General features: G+C 38.4%; 1 protein-coding gene across 2 annotated transcripts in view; it reads right to left on the reverse strand.

The window, feature by feature from the left end:
• The window catches only part of SEC6, a 273118-nt gene that overhangs the window by 18209 nt on the left and 232496 nt on the right, over window positions 1–22413 (reverse strand). Inside the window, exons 19-21 of one of the 2 annotated variants that reach the window (XM_089814273.1) lie at window positions 20223–20301; window positions 18639–18708; window positions 17153–17237 (exon numbers count right to left, since the gene is read on the reverse strand). In XM_089814273.1, the coding sequence (XP_089670399.1) occupies window positions 17168–17237; window positions 18639–18708; window positions 20223–20301 (219 nt within the window). In that variant the 3' untranslated portion in view covers window positions 17153–17167. Of the gene's footprint in view, window positions 1–17152; window positions 17238–18638; window positions 18709–20222; window positions 20302–22413 lie in introns of those variants that run through there. The other variant, XM_089814272.1, reaches the window with a different exon arrangement.

A 22413-nucleotide genomic window follows, 5' to 3' on the forward strand; every position in this document is an offset into this window, starting at 1 on the left:
TATCGTTCACACATATACATGCCAACAAATCAAATATAAAGTTGAAACTTCAAGAAAGAGTCTAACAAAGAATATAAAATTAAACAAGAGGGATGATCACTCAGATGGAAATGGTTTGTATATCATCCAGTGTGTGTATATCACTATTTATCTGTACATAAAGTGGCGTTTATCAGTCATGGGAAGGTTTGTGTTCTGCAGCAATAAACCAAGAAGGCCCACGAGGATTTCTAAAGACAGTCCGATGAAATATGATTCCACACGTCAACACAGAACCAGTCAATATCAGCTGCCGTCAATTTTGGAGTTATTTGAACAAACCATGTTATTTGCTGACTCGTCATGTGCTTCCAGTATATGTCAATACCGTCAAGGATATCACCCATGAAGAGCTCGCCATGTCACCATGAAATAATGAGTTGAAATGTTAAAACAAAGAAGAGCTGTGCAATGATAATGACATAGTAAGAGGTGCCGCTATTTTGACATAACTAGCAATCGCACCTTAGTGTGCAATAGGTACACCGAATATGTATAGAAGGTGAACAAAGTATCTATTTCATTGCTCATCTTTTCCTTTCTAAGTCTCTATATTTCCTTATCTCCCTCTCGATCTATTTGACCATCTATATCTTTTTTAATTTCTTCCTCTATGTATCTCATTCTCTATGTCTAATTATGTATCTTACTATATCTCTTTCTATCTTTACCTCATTATGTATTTCTTTCTTTCTATCTATTTTTCACATATTCCTCATTTTATATTCATATTTATCTCAATCTTCTTGGAATACCTCCATACACACCTCCATGTTTCTTCCCCTGTCTCTCCCTCTATCTTTATCTTGTTATCTCTCCATCCTTCTCTATCCCTATATATCACCCCTCTATACCTCTCTCTATATAACTTTTGGTAATTGTCAAATATGCTACATACATGTATACATTTAGTCTAATTTAACTAAATCTATCAAATTTCCATATGTTTATTGCTAAAATAATATTTTTCTTCACCATTATATTATAGTGCTTACTAGTTGTTAGAGGCTAGAGCAATGTGAATTCAGTGCCCACCTATTTTTGGCACATTGCATTGCTTGCAGAGTGTTTTATGGCAAAATTGTTTTGACGGATTGTCAAGATAAGCAGTTTATATATATATATATATATGCCCCTCTCTATATCACAAACTACATATCTCTACCATGATATCTTCCCTCTCCTTTATAGATCTCTCCATTAATTCCTCCGCACCCTTCTCCATCTCTTCCACATTCTTCATTTTTCTCTCTGATCTCTATCTCCTCCTCTCTTCTCCCTATCTCTATCTCTCCATCTCCTCTATTTTGATCTCCATCTCTATCTATCTCTTGCTCACCCACCTCCTCCTTGCCCTCACTCTTTGCCAACCCTCCCTCCCTGTTGCAAACATAACATGAACATGGTGGTATTGAAACTTGAATATATTATTGTCCAATAGACCGCCATGGCTACATGCAAATAGAACACATATGAAGCTTATAGAGTCAGGTTTGGTTCCAAAGTACTTCATTTGTTCAAAGAGATGGAGTGCATTTTTGTTGTAGCCATGCATTGCATATCCTGCAATCATTGCGTTCCATGAGACTATGCGAGGATGATGCATTTTGTCAAATAATGCTTGTGCCTTCTGTATACTCCCACATTTTCCATACATGTCTATTAGGGCAATCACAACAATCTCAAACAAGCATCTGTTATCAATTATTTTTTGATGTATCTCCCTCCCTTGTTCCAAAGCTCCAAGCTTGCCACATGTGGAGAGAATACTGGAAAAGGATGAAGTGTCTAGCTTGACACCTACAAATTGCATTTGCTTAAACATCTCCAATGTTTTATCAGCAAGTCCATTTTGGGTATATCCAACTATCATCGCATTCCATGAAGCCACATCATGTTGAGGCATATTGTCAAACATTTGTATCCATTCTGCATGCATCCACATTTTACATACATGTCTATTAGAGATGTGATAACTATAACATTTGACAAAACTCCATTTTATATTGTTTTTTGATGTATTTCCATACCTTTCTCAAGAGCTCCAAGTTTGATACAAGTTGGGAGGATGCTGGCAAATGTTGATGTGTCTGGTTTTACACCCGCTAATTGTATTTTATTAAAAAACTCAAAGCCTTGATCTACAAGCCCATTTTGTAGATATCCTACAATCATTGCATTTGAGGAGATCACATCCCATTTATGTAGCTTGTGAAACAACTCATTAGCTTTCTGTATACTCCCACATTTTGCATACATGTCGATCAATGCAGTCATAACCATGTCCGATAAAAATCCACTTTCAATTATCTTTTGATGGATTTTCTTACCTTGTTCTAAATTTCCCATGCTGCCATAAGTTGGTAGAATGCTAGCAAATGTTGACAAGTCTGTTGTCGGTAGAAACTGTGTCAGCCAACTGGATTGTCGTCGGTGTTTCTGTAGCCAACGGAGTGATTGTCGTCGGTGTTTCTGTAGCCGACGAAGTGATTGTCGTCGGTGTTTCTGTATTCTGTAGCCAACAGGTAAATAGTTTGTAGCGGACATAATGTTTGTGGCTGATGGACTCCTTCGGGAAGGTTCGGCAGATAGTATTTATATCTCGTCTGGGATCATTGTAATTCATCATTTCATCATTGATCATTCATCTTATCAAGCATAATGTAATGTCTACATATGCGAATAATCTAAAGAGTTCTACTGTTCGTGTTTATTATCTGTGTGCACTTCTTAGTTAACCTATGTGGTAAACATTTGGCGTCGTTGCCCTATGAACTTAGAAGGTGGGAGGAATGAAGATTAATGCCAAATCAGCTTAACAAGGATCGAAATACGGCCAAGGGAAAAGATGGAATCTGTACTGCGCAAGAAAATTTAATTCTGGCACAACAAGCTGAACGCTGAAGGAGATTCCAAAAGATTGCCGATGGAAACCGGAGCACGGAAGACTTGTTGGAGGAAACTCGACAGTGGGTGGAATTGGTGGAAGAAGCACGGGAGGAGTTTTTGAATTTGTGTTCGCCAAGGGAAGAGAATCCAGACGGAAGAGCATCGACTTGCACGGCTCGGAGTGCCGACGGAGCAAAAGCGTGGAGTGAACTCTTCGTCCAGGATATACTTCCACAGAAGACAACTTCAGAACACCCTTCTTCACCAAGGTTCACAGCTGTTGAGTCTGACGTTGTAGGAAAACAATCCGCCGGTGTGGGAAAACAGTCTGCCGGTGTGGGAGTGCAATCCGCCGGTGTGGGAGTGCAGTTCGCCAGTGTGGGAGACCAGTCCGCCGGTGTGGGAGACTAGTCCGCTAGTGTGGGAGTGCAGTCCACCGGTGTGGGAGACCAGTCCGCCGGTGTGGGAGTGCAGACCGCCAGTGTGGGAGTGAAGAGCACCAGTGTTGCAGGACCGAGCAACGCTTGTTTACAAAAACCAATCATGATGGCAGGACCAAAAGAAAAACTGCCGAAGTTCAATGGTGATGGTACGGCCGATCCCATTCAACATCGCAAAACATGTGAAACGATTTAGAAGGCAAATGGGATAACTGATGAAGATGACTGGATGAGGCAATTTCTGGCCACCCTACGAGGCATAGCAATTGATTGGTTCACTGATATAGATCCACAAAAGCTAAACAGTTGGGATAACATTAAAAAGGAGTTTCTGGCAGAATTTAAACTATTGCGGGATGATAATGAAATTGTAGCAGAGATCTTCAATACTAAGCAGGGGAAGAATGAAACCGTCTGCGTTTACGCCAGGAAATTAAAAGACTTGATAAACAAAATGGAAAGTAAGCCGGCAAATGGCCTTCAGAAAAGATGGTTTGTGGAAGGCCTACGCTCGAAGTTGCGGAGGAAAATGAAAATTGTGCCACCATCGTCATATACGAAAGCTTATAATAGAGCATTGGACCTCGAAAGTGAGCTAAAGAAAAAGAAGAAGACGAAGACTAGCTCATCTGATTCGGATGACGACGAGCCTGCCGGAGGTGATAGCAGTGACAATGAAGGCAACAGTAAGAAGGTTCGTGCCCTACAAAAGGACATGATCCGCATGATGGAGTTCAAAAACATGCAGAAGGAGCCAAAAGGCAGTGAGCTGTGGTGCACGGAGTGTAAGACCGACGGTCATACTAAAGGATTGTGTCCAACGAACCAATTTTGTGACATTTGCCAGAGCATGGGCCATTCGACAAAATAGTGCCCCTTTAACATGAAGACAAGAGGATCTCCGCATGTGCTTCTTACACAGGAGGACTCCCCATTGGGCAATAGTGAAAATACGAATAGCACAAGTGCCACATTCGGAGGGTACAAGAATAATAACAAAGGGCAAAATAACAACAATGCGATCAATAACAATAATAATGGGAGCCAAAGTCAATTCCAGTATGATGCAAATGGATGGCCGGTCATTCAATGCTGAGCATGTAATTTGTGCGGTCATTTTGCATGGGATTGTACAGCAGCAAGCACACCGAAATTATTATGCAGATGGTGTGGACCCGGCGACCATGAAGATGCCAAGTGCCCAAAGTCCGGAGTAAACTTGATCACTGTTGGCACGGATGAAGAGGAGGTTTTGGCAATTATGCGAAGGCAAGCAAAACTGCCAGGGGAGGAAGAAAGAAAATTGGGGGAAGCGCAGGCAAAAATTGGAAAGGCATCATCGGCAGGGACATCTCAGTTGAAGGACATCATCGACACCTTGGCAAGAAACTTCGCAGAACAAAACATTGTACGACAGATCTTACAAATGGAGATATTGGTCAAGATAAGTGACCTCCTTCTCACAATGCCCTAGTTACAGACGACCATTCTGAATCATAGACCATTTCTGAAAGCAACGAAGGACACAGGAAGGGACAGTAGTCCAACAACGGCAACAAACCCAATGCTTTTGGCCCTCATGACGGGAAGGCATCCGGGGATCGTCGAGATGCAGATTTTGGGAAATGTTTTGACAGACACAATTGTCGATGGAGGGTTCGGCGTGAATGTCTTACCGGAGGATACATGGAAGAAGTTGGGAAAGCCGACGTTGTGGCCACCTGCATTTCAGTTGCTCACAGCAGACCAACATGGAATCAAACCGTTGGGAATCTTGAAAGCGCAATCGGTAACTATTGGAACGCAACCATTTTTATTGGATTTCGTAGTCATTCCATTGAAAAGAAAAGGATATGATGCTATTTTGTGATGGAATTGGTTAGTGCAAGCAAAACTATAACATGATTGGAAATGAAATACCCTATCAATGGAGCGCAGAGGCAAAAGATTCATAATTGACCTGCACACACAAATGGTAGGTGAGGAAGTAGCATTGTCAGATTTAGAAGGTGAAGGCGAAAGTGACGACGAAGGGAAGAGGAGAATGGAACTGGACGAAGGAGTATTGACACTAGAAGGAGGATCGAATGACAATGACCTAGACTCGGTGAATGCCCTTTACCACTGGCAAATAGAAGACTACGAACTCTTTCCGAGTTGTAACATGTTAAGGGTCGATGAAGGTGAGAAAACAGAGGAAAATGAATGTCCGAAGGAATACAGAGAAGCAAACGACGCAAAGGAGGTTACGGTTGAAGAAGGGAAGGACATACAATACAAACCCAGAAAAAAGAAAAAATCCACTGTTCGAGACACGGTGAACGGACTGCACAGGAAGAAAAGAATGCATCACACCATAAAATTACTTGAATGGTGCCGACAGCAAGGAAATAAGCTAGATGCGCGACAACCGCAGGCACAGTGGGCGAGGAAGGTGACACAAAATAGACATAAGGCGTGTCATGACAAACTCAACAAGTTTCAGTCGGGGCAGTTGGTACTCAAGTACGACGGTCGGAATAAAATCAAACAGGAAAGGTTTAAGGCAAGATGGGTTGGACCATATCAGATCCGAGAGGTCGGCGACAATCGAGTGATAAAGTTGGGGATGTTGGACGGGCAAGAGGTACCTCACGCAGTGAATGGATCCAATTTGAAAATATATCGTGCCCGGAAGTCTTTGTTGCTGTTGCAAAAGGATCAGATGACTTCCTCGTCATCGTTGTTGCAGAATGGCAACGCCTGGAGGCAAGATTGAGGTGCTATATGTTTTCAAAAAAAATAAAATTGAATAGCCCGTGGGCAACTTGTCCGCAAACTGTGTCCCACGGGCAAGCTATCCGCGGATTGCATCCGTGGCAGGATGTTCGCGGAAGACAACCCGCAAGGTCCTTTCGCGCGGTGTTGTGTCCGCAGGGCTTCTCGTCAATAATTTTCCCGCATGTAACAGACTCTCCCGCAGGGTTTTTGGCCACGGAGTTTTGTTTTGAAATTTCTTCCGCGGATTGTTTTATTTTCTCTTTCCACGAGCGATACCACTTTCTGTCTAAGGTTTTCATACCATTTTTCCGTGGTGCGTGAGGTAGAAAAGTCCGTTTGCTTGAAAGAACAAACAATAGACGCCAATGCCGAGTCACAAGAGCAAAGGCTCTCCTTCCACGAACTGGTCCGCGGGCAACTGTTCACGAGAAAGCATTCCTGCGGCCTGCAGGCTTTCTTTTTTCTCCTCGGCTTGTGCAGACTCTGTGAAAGGATCTTTCAAAAGCAGTATTCCTTGTACTTTCATGGAGTTTGTGAATTCAACGCGCCTGAAATGCCATAGTACTCAGCCTCTGCAGTTAGGTCGCTGACAGAAAGAAAGGTCGCCCACGGACGCAGGTTTTTTTTTTTTGAAGGTCTTGAGGATCAAAAGTAGAACAGCGAAGAGTTCAGGATAGCGGTCAAAATACGAGGGGTTCTTAACTTTCAGAGGAATAGAAAGGTTGTGTAGGAGACTGGCGAGGATCGAACCCTTATCAGCGTTGCATAAAGAGGCAGCGGATGTTTGGAAATTTCGGCTTGTTTATTTCTGTGTGATTGTCTTTCGTGGGAAGGAAAGGGATTACCATTTATCCTGAACTCCAGAGATATAACCTGCTCACAGTAGTGAGAGATCGTGGACGGCAGCTTTTGAAATTGGCTCTTCCGTGGCCATTACTTCTGATCTCCCGTGCCCTCTATCTGTCGCTGTCTCTTTGTCTTCGAGTCCTTGTGGAGATCTGTGCAAGGCGGTGGACTATGTCAATGGCCTCAGACTGCAGAGAAATTTCAACGGAAAGGCTTGTGGTGTATTGTTCTCATTGCCGAAGGAAAAGTTTTAGTGCAAGATTCGTTGGGTTCTGTTTCTCATTTGCGGAGAAGAGATTGTTTGAGTTTTGTATCTCATTTCTGGCGGAAAAGCGTGGGTTTTCTATACAAAAAAAAAGACAGATCCAAATTGTTCAGAATGAGTAGCAGATGATGCCACAGGAAAGGAAAAATATCAACGGTTGCCAGAAAGAGTGTAGAATCGACAGAAAGTGACAGAATTGGTGTGTTCCGTGTATTTTTGTGTGGGTTTTGGAGTGTTAATTTGGTCTTGGCGGCGAGGGGCACTGCCCCTCGACCCCACCCTATACTACGACAGGGAGCGCACCTAGGGTGCTGCCCCTCGACCTCGTCAGGGGCATTGCCCCCTAGACCCCCAGTCGTTGCGGATATCAGTCGTGAAGTGTGACCAGTTGAGAAGACTTGAAGCTGCTACAGGCATGGAGTGTCTGTGTACCAGAGGCACTGGGAGTAGGTGTTGGCCGAGAGGCTATCTTGGTGGATGCATAGAGAGCTCGGGAGGAGTGGCTCATCCAGAAGGCAGTACAACGACACTTAGCTCAGTGGACCCAGTGTTGGAAGCAGAGAAAGTAGCACGGGTTGCTATCAAGGTCAGCTTGAGGAGACAGTATTGTGTTAGCAGAGGCTACAGATGTAACGGGATGAATGTGGAAGTGATGTGACAAAAGCAGATTTTTTGTTGTAGCCACTCTATTAATGTATTTTGTTTGTTAATTTATCTCAGATATTTTGTAATTGTCGTCCAGAGATGACTTTTTCTTTTGGGGGGGATGATGTCGTCGGTAGAAACTGTGTCAGCCAACTGGATTGTCGTCGATGTTTCTGTAGCCAACAGAGTGATTGTTGTTGGTGTTTTTGTAGCCGACGGGATGATTGTCATCGGTGTTTCTGTTTTTTGTAGCCGACGGCTAAATAGTTTGTAGCGGACATAATGTTTGTGGCCGACGGACTACTTCGGGAAGGTTCAGTGGATAGTATTTATATCCCGTCTGGGATCATTGTAAATCCTCATTTCATCATTGATCATTCATCTTATCAAGCATAATGTAATGTCTGCATATGCAAATAATCTAAAGAGTTCTGCTGTTCATGTTTATTATCTGTGTGCACTTCTTAGTTAGCCTATGCGGTAAACAAAGTCCGGCTCTACACTTGCAAATTGCATTTCCTTTAAAAACTCCAAGGCTTTATCCACAAATCCATTTTGCACATATCCAACAATGATTTCAGTCCATGAGGCAACATCTAGTTTAGAAATTCTCTTTAATAATTGAACTACCTTTTGCATGCTTCGACAATGTGAATGCATATCTATCAAGCTAGTTAAAACTACATCATCTGACAAAAGGTTGCATTCCATAATTTTTTGGTGGTTTCTCATACCCTGTTCCAAATCTCCCATTTTGGCACAAACAGGGAGGATGCTGGAAAAAGTTGCTGAGGTTGGTTCAATACCGGCCAATTCCATTTGGTTGAATGTCTCCAATGCTTCTTCATAAAACCTGTTTTGTGCATACCCAGATATTATTGCAGTCCATGAAACCACATTCTGCTAAGGCATTTCTCCAAAAATCTTCAAGGTCGTGTCAAGAGCACCATTGCATACACATGCGGTAAACATAGCAGTCCATGAGGCCACATCTCAATTTGGAATTTTATGGGAAAGCCTGAAAGCCTCGTCAAGAACACCATTCTGCGCATATCCCATATAATCAGTGCATTACATGAGACCACGTCTGTGCTATGCATTTTGTCAAACAACTTGCGCGCCTTCTCCATTCTTCCACATTTAGCATACATATCTACTAGGGTATTGATCACAATAACTTCGCATTGAAACCCACATCTAATGATTTTCCCATGGATCTGTGAACCGCGTTTTACAGATGCAAAGTTGGCACACATAGGGATAACGGTGGAGAAAGTGAAGTGATCGTACTAAAGAGTTGTGTGTCGCTGCATTTGGTTAAACAACTGCAATGCCTCTTGAAGAAAGCCATGACTTCGGTAAGCTGAAATTACTATATTCCATGAGAAAATGTTGGGTTCAGTCAAGTGGTCAAATACTTTGCGAGCACCCACCAAACTTCCGCCCTTTTCATACATGTTAATAAGCTTAATCTGTAAAAGTGTATGCCTTGCAAATGTAGGCTTTCTACCATTGATGTGAGAGTAAATTTGCTTACCCTTTGAAAGGGCATTCGATTACATTGCATGATTGGCATCTAAATAGATGGCATTTCACAGTGACAACCACATCACCTATGATAATGGTTTACAATTTGGAGTCAATGAACAATAAAGACAAATATGATGGATGTGCGACAAATCTATTGAACTAACCATCTACTTTATTTGGACTGGTTGCTTATTATGGGATGATAGAAATGACACAATGCAATGGTGACACTGCAATGAAAAGAGGCTTTAATGCAGAGGAAGAGTGGGCAGACAGAACATGTTTATTTTGTAATATGGGAATAGTTGAGACAGAGCAGCACTTTGTCAAGGACTGCCTGGCTTACAATGACATCAGATCTGGTTATACAAAAATATTGCAGAACAAGGACTTCAACTATTTATTCGAGGAAGATCAAGTGAACAGAGCAGCGGATTTGATTACCAAACTTCAAAGAAGGAGAGACAAGTTATCCAAAACTTTACAACTGACTAGTTCCGCTCCTGACTCGGGAGGGTGATTGCATGGGTCCCATAGACTACTTTAGTCTCGTGGATGTCATTAAAATCTATCATATCATATCATATCATGCCTCACGTAAACCAAACGTCATGATGGCTTTCCTCTTTGTTGAAAAGTGAAAAGGTAACATCTACATTTGTAATCATTTGAATGGTAGTCATTCTCTCTCCATCATTGCCCACCGTTAGATGTAAAATTTAGCTCCTCACCTTCATATAGGGAACACCTTCGGTATAAATATATATTTATTCAGTAGATAGATGGAAGAATGCGATCAAGACAAACAAAAAATCCAAATAAGATAAGTTTCAAAGATATCAAGTAGTTATGTATATAGTAATAAGGAGGCATAAATGTGTATTAACAAACTCAACATTTGAAGATGACCGCAATAATATGATTTGAATAGCCACTTGGAGTCGACTTGGATGGGGTGTGTTCAACGGTAGAATTTGTGACAACATATAATTGCCAATTCTTATAAAAATGACCATAGACAATATCAGGGATGTGTAGCATTAAAGACACGTAGGCAGAGAATAGAATAGACGGAGATATAAAGTTCAAAGAGCTTGAATTGAATTAAGGTTAATGACATTTACAAATTAGGTATTAAAAGAAGTGATTATTATTTCGAGGAAGTATGACTTTTATTTGATAAGTCAAAGTTAAAGAAGATTGTTAACTTTTGAAGAGGTGTAATTTATTTTTGAAGGGATATGTCTTTAATGTGAAAAGTCACATCCTCAAACAAATAGGATATAAATATGAACTATTTTATTAGAGAGAGGACATATTTGGAAAACATATTTTGAAGAAGTGTTTCATTTTCATTAGTTCGGAGGAATAAGGAGCATAATATGACTTTGTAATATAAATGTATTATTTTGTTTTGATAATAAAATAAAAGGTCCTTTGTGTATTTTTATTAAAGGCATGGAGATTTGAATTGCAATTGATTCATCCTTAATAATTATTTTTTATTAAATCCTGTAAGCAATTCCTGTCAGATAAGTGGACGAGGTCATCTATGGCATTTTAAACTCGATCATCGCAGATATTGTGAAATATTTAATTGTTTCCGAATTTGTGTCCAGTCTGTCTCCCCGACCTTAGGAGTTAAAGCGTAGCTTGGACTAGTTTAGAATTGCATATATATATTTGATCTGTCGCATCTTGATTACTAGACTATTTATAATTTATGTGCATAGAAAATTATAAAGTTGTACACTATAATCTTCATTGTAGTTGACTGTTGCTCAAATAAGCTAAAGGGCTGGTCTTTTCATCATTGAAGTATTGGATTTATATTTGAGGTCAAAAAATCTATAACTTACTTCTTGCAAACCTCAAATTTATTATCAAACCTTATACAATTCATTCGATTCAAACATTTAGCATTCAGTTTCATTTTGATCGAATTCAAGGACTTTGCCAACCGAAGAACTCTCCAAAGCTTAAATTCATTATAGAAAAGCCTTGAACCAGGTACTCATGTTTGAGGTGAAGGTCAACCCACTTGGGTGTGGTGGGGCCAACAGTGTAAGGGAATCAAGGCGATTCTCATTTGTTGGTCAGAATTGATTGCAGAATCTTATTGGAGAAGTGGCAAGCTCTTGGATTTCCAATCTGCAGTTTTGGAACCAACACTTGCTATTGTAAACTCTTACCCCTTCATTCCATATCTATTAGGAAGTTCATTCAGGTAACTCATGCAGATCAGATAATGAAAGAGCTGCTCCTTTCATGATTGCTTGCTACTGTGAGCTGAAAAGCATGGTCTCTTTAACATCTGGGCGATTTTTTCCAACAATATTGTATTGGCTGTCACAAAAGTGTGAAAGTTTTTCACTGATTTCTATGCTGGTAATTTCATTTTGCTGATATAAATATGCAAGTTCTGATATCCATTTCAATTTAACACCCCCAAGATTTATTCTTGAGCTGTTCATAAATGATTTTCTGAAAGATTGCAATCACTTCAGAACAAAATTTCTCCAAATGGTTCGAAAACTTCATTCATTTCTTTGTGTTGTGTGCATGAAAATATAAGCACCGCAATCTTCTTTGTCATTTCTTTCGACAGACTGTCTCTTGCTTACACATTTCTATCATATATTCCTGTGACACATGCACTTCCTGCATCTGTTACTTATCTACTGTTCTATCTGCACATTATCTTTGAACGTCAATACCTCTTTACCCATGTTGCTGTGTTGAAAAGAAGGATGTCCACTGTCTACTTGCAGCACAAGTTGATGTATCAGTTAAAAGTCCTCTGCTGAAATGTACTTGGTAACCTGTAACTAACTTGTGATTGGCTGCTGCTAGGATTCTCAAGTTTGATAGAGATTGCCAAAGGATTCTATTGGTTTCTCTGACGCCTTCAAGATTAATGAATGTTTTTTCTCTTGTAACAGCTGCCATAAAGGTTTAGTGGTATGTTTGCTTCAAATTTGTAACTCTTAATGCATTGATATTGTAGCACAAGCACTTCAAAATTTATATCTTTGACTCATGACTACATTACCACAATGATTGCACTTCTAATCACTATATTCTTTTTTGTCATGGAATAACTGTCATGAATATTTGCTGGTCACTTTGTGCCTCTCAAGAGCATATTTGTACATCTTGGATGGTTAAGGTTCAAACATGGAGAACTTCCCCACTGACATTCTATTATGCCAATGATCTGTCCTTTGACACTACGATATTCATTGGGGTATTTGCTGCTGATTGCTCATTGTTATGCCAAGATTACTCTACATGCTGAAATAATAATTTGCACTTGTATTCATAACCACTCATGATGTTAAACTGGTTGAGATGTTACTTTGTTATGATTCTGTGATAAGTAACATGACTACTGATCCACTGCTACGATGATGCTGAGATAGTACATGAACTCCGAATAACACCTTCTATTTCTGTTAAAACTCATTACATCTTGCTTTTTATCTGATGTTTTTTGATCAATGACATGATGGGCTCAAATCCTTGTGGAAGCCACATTTTACATCCATGTGTCGCTAATTCACTTTTGCTGCACATGACACAAACTAGTTAGAAAAAATAGAACAATGTTTTTTTTGGATTTTATTATGAGGTTTTTGATAACAGGCTGGTCATTGCTTAGACCTTCAGATCTGAGCATATTTTCCTCTTCTGAGATTGCAGGGTATTGCGTTTGGAAAATGGGAAGCGGGAGAAGCTGGAGCCCACAAAGTCAAAACATCAGCAAGTTTGTCAGTCATTCAGGCAACGAATGGCCCCATGATTTCCATGCCTCTTTTATTTTTCACACATGCATTCATGTTAAAAATTCAAGAATTAAATTCAATTTTTCATTCTCCCTAGCTAGTTTCACGGCTTGTGTGAAGTATTTGAACACTTTATGAATAAGATTTATATTTTCAGAAAAGAATATTTGATAATGTCTCAGTTTATATCATGTTGCTCTCCCTCTCTTTTCTTCCTAAAATATAAAGTCTATGCATAACTGGCATCAAAGTTATTTGCACTACGAGATAAGACAATCAGATTTTTGGAATGACCAGTCTTTAGCAAGCATGACTCTACCTATTTGAGCCTGTAGGTAAAAATAGGTAACAATACCATTTGGAACTACCAGTCATATTCACATTTGTTTAAGTTTTGTTCATAATTCACTATCATAATTCATATAGCTGCACTTTACATTCATTAATTCACGTAGTATCGAAAAAATTTAAATAGGGGGCATCACACAGGCTTTTGACTTTGAAATTGAAAATGTCAAAGGGAAGAAGAATGTGGTGGTGGATGCACTCTCACAAAGACCACATTTGTGTTCACTAGTAGAGATACCAGTTGACTGAGGGAGTTGATTGTAGCAGAGTATGCAAAGGATAAATGGACAGCAAGGTTGACTAAAGGCACAATTCAAAATGATAGGTACATGGGTGATTGGTGTTCTCATATTCTATAAGGACAGACTCTATCTGGTGCCTTCTTTACACACTGAGGAAGTGATCCTTAGAGTTTCCCATGATACTCCATTGGCTGGTCACCCAGGTTTCTTCAAGACTTAAAAGCAGATCCAAGAGAGATTTTATTGGATTGGACACAAGAATGAATTCCTGAAGTATGTTAGAGAGTGCCCAATATGCTAGCAAAATAAGAACTGACATATATTTCTAGCTGGACTACTCCAGCCCTTACTAGTTTAGTGTTTAAGATCATAAATAGGAATATATTTCCATAACATGATTCCTTAGGGCGCAGAGTAAGGATTGCATTTATGTAGTGGTTGATATATCGACTAAATTTGCACACTTATTCGCTATTGCAGCCACCTACACAAAAGCCCAAGTGGTGGGTTTGTTCTTTAGCAAGGTGTTTAGGTTACATGGGTTGTCCAAGAATATAGTGAACAACTGAGATAGTAAGTTCCTGAGTTTAGTATGGCAGGAGCTTTTCAAATTGACTGGCATAGAACCTATCCCTAGTATGAGCTACCATCCACAGACTGATGGTTAGACAAATATAGTAAACAAGTGGGTTGAGGGTTATTTGTGGAATTATGTATTGGGAAAGCAGAAGTCTTGAGTTCGATGGTTGCACTTGGATGAGTATTGCTAGAATACCAACTATCACACGACTATCATGATGACCCCATTCATGGCATTGTATGGGTATGAAGCCCCAAACTTCATGGACTTACTCAATGGGGACAATCAAGTGTTTAAGGCCAATGACTTGCTACAGGTGAGTCCGGAAATATTGAGGGCACTTAAGAAGAACATCTACAAGGTGCAAAAACAACATAAGTTATATGCAAATCAGCACAAGGTTGAGTGCAATTTTGAGATTGGTGATATGGTTTACTCGAGACTCTTGCCTTGCACATAGTGTTCTTTGAAGATGTGTATCGAGTACCTTACACCACAATTCTATGGACCATTTAGAGTTAACCAACGCATTAAGAGGTGGCCTACGAGCTAGAGTGTCCAGCCTGCAACAAGGTGCATAATGTACTCCATGTTTCTGGACTCAAGAGCTCTGGGTCATAATGCACTACCATCAACGAAGTTGCCACCCCTAAATGCGGAGGGAAATTGATACTAGTTCATGAGGCAATCATTGATACCAAAGAGAGCACACTTCAGAGGAGAACAATTAAGGAATATCTGATAAGTGGAAGGACCTGTCGGTTGAGGATGCTACTTGGGAGAACAATCTCATCTTGCAGCATCCAAAGCTGAAATTGCTCAAGGACAACCAATCTTGGGAAGAGTGGACTCCAATGTCCCCTTTCTCCTATTTTCCCTTGGTTCCGTAGGTTAAGCAAGACATGAAAGGGACTTGGAGGCCAATTGGTCTTGTTAGTTTCAGTTGCAGTTCATTCTGACATGATCAGAGACAGTTTTTTGCATACTTACATTCATAGTAAGTCAATATAGGCACTTTTGGACATCCTATTGTATAGGGGTTGATGATAAATTGTTGTATACTGACAAAATCAATTATTTATCATGCCTTAATAAAGTCATGTTATAAAGTTAAAATTAATTATTTATCATTATTAATGCATAGCCTATAGTTTGAGGAAAATATATAAAATAAACAGCCCCCCTTCATTTTATAACACATTAGAGATATAAAAAAGATAAAAGGGAAAGATCAAAGAAAAAGAACTCGTATAAAAATAGGAGGCCTGAGAAAAATAGGGAGTTGCGCAAAAATAGGGGGCCACACGAAAAAATAGGATGAAAAAAGCAACGTTATGTTTTTGACCCACATTGACAAAACAAGAGTGAGCCCATGAGAAAGTGTTTTAAAAGGAATAAGTTCTCTCTTTTTAATATTCTTGTATATTTAAAGAAATGGGTTAAATATTGGAGATTTTCTCTAGGGCTTAGACGACAAAATCCTTTGATGGTATCGATCTTGATGTTGTTGAAAGATACAGTTGTAGGATCCACATTTGGAGTTCAAGGTAAAATCTAAAGTTTGTATCGAGTTGCCAAGAAGATTTGATTTCAAGAATGAACTTGTCTTTTTGTGACTAAGTTTCAGTCTTTAGCATTTGATTTCTAGAAGTGAATGGAAGAGTCTCATTGCTGATAAATATCAAGGCTGGGCTGCATCTTTACCAGTAGCTGTGATTGTATTTTTCTGTTTGTTCATCCTATATTCTGGCTGTACCTCTACCTGGGCTATGCATGGACATTCTGGGACATTATCTCTGCTAACGGTGGATGCTTATCCTGCAAATATAAGTGATATCCTTTCTGTAGCTTGTATCTGGGTGGCTGTCTCAACAGCAGGAAATTCCACTTCATTCTGTGCATTTCTGAGAACAATAGTTGGGCCAACCATACTGCTGGTAAAACCCCAACAGTGCTGGAGCATTTTCAAAAGAGTTAGAGCTGAAGTGTGGCTTCAACATCACTCCAAACTGGTTGTAAACACTGTATCAGAGCTGTAATAATCTCTGCCAAAAAGTAGAAATACTGGACTTGGTCTCAGAGTAATTTCGTCAAACACTTGTCATGAAATCCAGTCCTTGTACAAGTTATTACTGATGTGTTACTGTAGTAACTAATAGCAGATATGATATGCAGTAAATTTCTAAAATAATAAGGAAACTGAGTTCTTCAACCAAATCTCTAAATGGAATCCAATACAATAATATTGCAACAAGATGGTAGATATGCCCATTCAAACATCTGTATTCTAAAGTTCTGAGAACAGCATATATGAATGTTCAATGTTTAAGAATGAATAAGGATGTAACATACAGTCATATTGCTGGAGTGCATCTTAATGGTAGGGCTGGTTCAACTTATAAATTTCTCCTAATGCTCCTGTCCTGGTCCCTAGGTCGCCTGCAAGCTCACACCTGCTGAACCCGGCTGTTCCTGCCTATGCAATATATCTTCACTGTCACCCCCGTGGCTGGAAGACGGAACTGTGACTGGGCGGATGGTGGTGGGTATTTCAAAACCCAGCTACTATGCTCTTATTGCCTCCCCCACGTGACCACCCTTTTCATTACACGGCGCCTTCAAGGAAGTATTACTGTTATTACTATGTCCAACAATCCCTGCAGGTAATCTTCTCACATATGGCTGCTGGGTATATACCACCCGACTGTTATTGCAGACACCCTATATCTGCTGTGATCCTAATATGATAAAACCTTGCTATTAAATCCAACTGAACTGCAGGCTGTACTCACATTATCTTACTGCTGCAAATGGACTTCTCCATTCCTTCTTGCCATCCAACTCCCATTCTGTCTGTTGACATCCTGCCTTGTGAAAACAATCACTTTCAATACTTAGTTTCTGAGCAAAGGTGAAGTCAGGTTTGCATCGAACTTCACTTTAATATTTTTTTTCTCAAGGGTTTTTGTCCCCAAGAAAAAAAAGCCAAGTCACATCAAGTAACTTTACGAATTTGTTTGATAACATAAACTCGTTCAAATCCCAATGCTAAGTCTCTTATTTATAACCTCAAAGTGAGGGAAAAGTGTTGGCATAAGAGACATGGGATAAAACAACAATTTTGTCCTATAGTCACTTAAGTCACTTTATAAAGTAAATGACTTTATAAACATAAACTACTTTCAACACATTAGTGACAACATAAGATTAATCTCCCTTGTGACTGGTAGGCATCCTGATTGGTGAAGCCGTTAATCTATCCAGATGTGGAGATAGATTAACCCGGTGCCATAGAACTAGCACGGGAGAGGGGACATGACAAGAGCTGCCCAAGTTTGCTATATTTATTCTAATCTTTTGAATATTTAATACTCGAGAAAAGAATCAAATAAGCTGTGTAGTTTGTGTACGTTCTGCATTTGTCTCTCCTGTATCTTTCTTTGTTCGCAAGCAGTGCTATTAACACTATTTCCTAGGTTAAGAAATATGAAGTTAAACTAGAAACTTAATTCCAAACCAAAACAACTCAGAAAACTACTTCTCCAGCATCCGTAAAAACTGTTTGACAAAACTACCAAGACAAGTAAGGCATTGAAATATCAGAACAAAGCAGCCCCTTACAATATTACTAAGGCTATGCCTCAGATATAGGCAGAGATCATGGCTGTAAAATCTTCCAAGACCCATCTTAGGCATATACAAAGAAAGGTTTCAGGGTCAATGGGCCACTGACATAGGCTACTCTAAGCCTTAGTGTTTGAGGCTCTATCTTTTATTTTGATATATGTTTTGAACTTTTAATTCCATAGATTTCATATTTCATGAATATTGTAGACATTTGACAGTGACACTTTATATTTCTAATGTGTTATTTAGTTTAACTTATTTCCTTTATAAATTTGCATTTATACTTATGTGATCAATGTAAAGTTGTGTACATGTGGAAAGTAGCTTCTATTTATCTCAATCATTCTATCTTTACAGTTAATTTATTAAATGATGCATGAAAAAGGTTTTAAATCCTTATAAATCTTTAAATTTATAGTAGACAAACCCAATTATGTAGGCCTAAAGTTTATATCCACTCTCTTATATGCCTCCTTATCTCCAAAAAAAGATCCCAAAACACTCAGAAATGGATGAAAGATTCATAAGTGTAACACATGCCATATTGGACAATAAAACTGGTTGTCATTCACTAACATCATAACCCTTAAGACCATAAAGCTTTTAATACATGCATTAAGTGGAAGTGGCAACAAATCTTACAATTTCACATCTGTGAAGTAGTCTCCAAAGGTGGCAACCAAGTACTCGGTTACAAATCCCTCATACCACTCTGTTACAAAAAAGTTAACCAATTCTTACAAATATGTTTACAGACATTTGGAAAAAAAAAAGAAAAAAGAGAACAGAGAGGCATCTGCTAGCAAGCTTGTTGTGCATAGATTTTTCTCCAGCACAAAGATTGTGATCATTATAAGCACAAACAACACAGAATGACTTCCTAAAACATGCAATACCAATTGATTAATGAAATTATACTCACTTCAAGGAATCTAAAATCAATCACGAGACAGAGACATATATTAAAATTCTGCAATTCTATTCCAACATCTACAATCTTTGGAAAAAGACAATTATTGGATGGATGGTTTGCGAATCTAAAGAGCTGCAAAAGATCCTCTTACAGATCCCAAATTTCAAGATAATTATCTCACCTTCTCTTGATGGATCAGAATCATTTCATATAAGAGTTAAAAGATGCATACAACTTCATTAAACTAGAAACACAAACATACCAGACCATTGCATCCATATTTTTCGCCCAAGACTAAACATCTGTTTTATGGATTCCTTTTAGTAATTTATTTGCTGCAGATACAAAGTGCAAAAGTATAGTGCCAATATTGGAGATGGGTGTCTATAAATCCTTTTTCTTCATTTATATTATCTCTGGGAGAGCTAACACTCTGCAAAATCTAAAGCATGATTGGCATTGGTTACGCAATGAAATCTGTTGAAGAAGAAACAAGATACAAAATAGACAATGAAATCTGTTGAAGAAGAAACGAGATACAAAATAGATGACAACACAAGGATGGCACACAATAGTTACTATCAATACAACAGACAAATCTACTAAAGAGTATATTCCTCAGAAAGATGTCAAGGCCCAGTTCGATGAAGGTTTGTCCACAGATTGGATATCCCCCATCATAGACACAAAGGAAGCAATTTATACTTTTGATGAACAAACTTGTATGTGAAATTTCAATTCAATGACCATGAAAACAAATAATGTATAACATCTCTTTGATGGACTGTAAGTAATCTCTTACAAAGTAAGAATGTTGTTATAAGAGCTTGCCTTTCTAAACCTCATTTATTATCTCAAGAAAGCTCTGAAATTGGTAAATCCCATAATATGATTTAAATAGATTGAATAGTAAAATCAAAGGAGAAAACAAAATGGAAATGAGAAATAAAGGACAGTAACAGAAGGGTGGCATACTGCAGTCTGATGTCATAAAACAACTACTGCAGTAAGAAAGAACTAATCTTTATAGAGACGGTTACACTAAAAAATATCTAAGGCCTTGTTAAAAAGGCTCTGCCCCAAGAGTGGACTCTCCTTGACCAGAGACAAATAGAATAAACAATTTATATTTTCAGAACTATGAAAACAATAGATGCACACCTATAGGCATCACAAATGCTGCAATTCAAGGAAAATGAATATTGTAATAATTTCAGAAGTCCAACGTGGGAATGAATTCACATATCAAACAGTTGAGTTATGGAATTATAAGTATGGATATTTACTTAAGAATAATAATTCAAATTTCAAACCTTTTTGATAGAGCTTTGAAAGCAAATCTTGAACACCGGGATCTTCAAATATTACATTAACAGTCTGGTGCACTGCTTCCTGAAACCAGAAAGATCTTTTAATTTCTGTATTAATCTAAAATCAAACCATTGAAATTGACAAATATAAACGTTTTAAAAATTTGTAAAAAGGAACTAAGCAATCTCTCTCTGCCCAAGAATTTAAACATATGAAGTTCAGGTAACAAGAAAACATATTGATTGATTGAATAATTGATTTCTATTGGAAACTAGAATGAATGATTAAAAAGGTTAAAGAAACCCTCTCAGGTTCAAGTTTGGGCCCTTCAACAATGCCAAGATGCAATTCCTTGCAACCTTTCAACCTAACAGATTGAAGCTTGTGGCAAACTCCTTTAGTAAAATATTTTCACAAAGTGTTGGCCGGCATGACCAACAAAAAAGTTCCGAGACATGTTGATTTTACCAAACCCTTTGAAATTAATTGGAACAAGCTTACATCAACTATATCTCAAGGAATTTCATAGGCAAGTAAGACTGGGGATCCAAAGCTAATTCATAATTGGAGATCTATCAATCTTCTCAATGTTTCTTACAAGATCATTCTTCCTAATGTTTCTTACAGGATTATTCTTAAAGCCTGAGCCATTCATGTATACCACCATCAATTGTTTGTGACCCAGTCTGAGCAAACTATCACTATCAAAAGCAAGTTTATTACTGGAGTCCAGAAAGGTATCACAAGTATATCATGAGAACCAGCTTATTCTCTCAAGACATCAAACATATTATTTTATTGTATCCTTGTTGGACCTTCTCATATCGAGTGCTGGCCTTCTTGGCTATTCTCATGTCACAACCATTAATTATATAATAACAGACAATGCCATTTGCAAGCATTAAGAGTACATATCAGAAATGGAAAATCGCAGATTGCACATGTCCGAAGATTAAATCAGAAATAGCAATTCAATCACTGAAGCAATCTTCATACTTACTGCAAATATTTTGATTCCAATGATCATCTTGTAAATTCAGATTCTTAAATCAAATACAACAGAGCATCAGATAGGAAACACAGCCATCATATTTCCATATTAATATTCTCATAACAGATACAATAACAATTTTGTTATCTCAGTTTATTGCATATTTCATCTGTTACATCAGACAAAATGTCACTAATTTGTATATTCAAAGCATTCTACAAATCATTTCTTGTACACGCACATATATAAGCCACCACAATATTTATATTATATTTCCTATTTGCACTTATTATCAGTAATCTCAAAGATATAAGTCTAAGGATTCTGCCATGGTGTTCCAAGTAAAGTTTCTGCTAATTCTGTGGTCTTTGATCAGACTTATAAACTATCTTTGTGTGGTGAACATTGAACTTCTCTAATGCCGATGCAAGAAGGAATAATCAACTTTTGATCTGATATTAAATGGGAGTATTTCTGCAATATAATCACTGGATATTGATGCTTGGAGGAGCGGACTGAATTGTAACTGTGTGTCCTCAAAACTACACCAATAACCTCCTTAAATGTCAATACTAAAGGGTATGTCCCTCAAAGGGACATGCCCCTTCCTAAGTTAACAATTATAACCCATCTAGAAATCGGTGATTAGTAAGGAAAGTCATAACATTTGCTAACTAACACAATGTGTTAGATTAGTTAATTATTACCAAACAAATCCTAAGAAGTCGCTGGCTCTCTAGAAGAGTATATAATTTAAAGCAACACATGTGATATTTAAGGTAAGAAGGTCTAGTGCGGTTTGCACTTTCAGACTTGTATATTATCGGGTTAAATACTTAACACTCCCTCTTAACCTGATAATCATACAGAGAGATATCATATCTAGCAAAATCAATACGAATGAATAAGCAGGAATTAATACTATATATCTGTCTGAATCTTCTTAGTACGTGTTATCATAGAACACATGATACAATGTCATATTACTAAACCTGTGATATGACAAATCATTGCTACTAGTGATAATATACAAGATAAATCTAAAGAGTAATTTAATCTCTTCATTTATCCAAGTTGTGATTCATAGAAACTGGTATTTCTATATCACAACAAGATCCTGAGTTTAAGATCAATCAGAATACAGGATAAACTCAGAGAATACTAAAATTCTTCCTTTATCCAAATCGTGACTCATAGACATA

Source organism: Cupressus sempervirens, chromosome 2 (genome assembly GCF_028749045.1).
Source record: "Cupressus sempervirens isolate cs-2001-9-10 chromosome 2, ASM2874904v1, whole genome shotgun sequence".
NCBI lineage: Eukaryota > Viridiplantae > Streptophyta > Pinopsida > Cupressales > Cupressaceae > Cupressus > Cupressus sempervirens.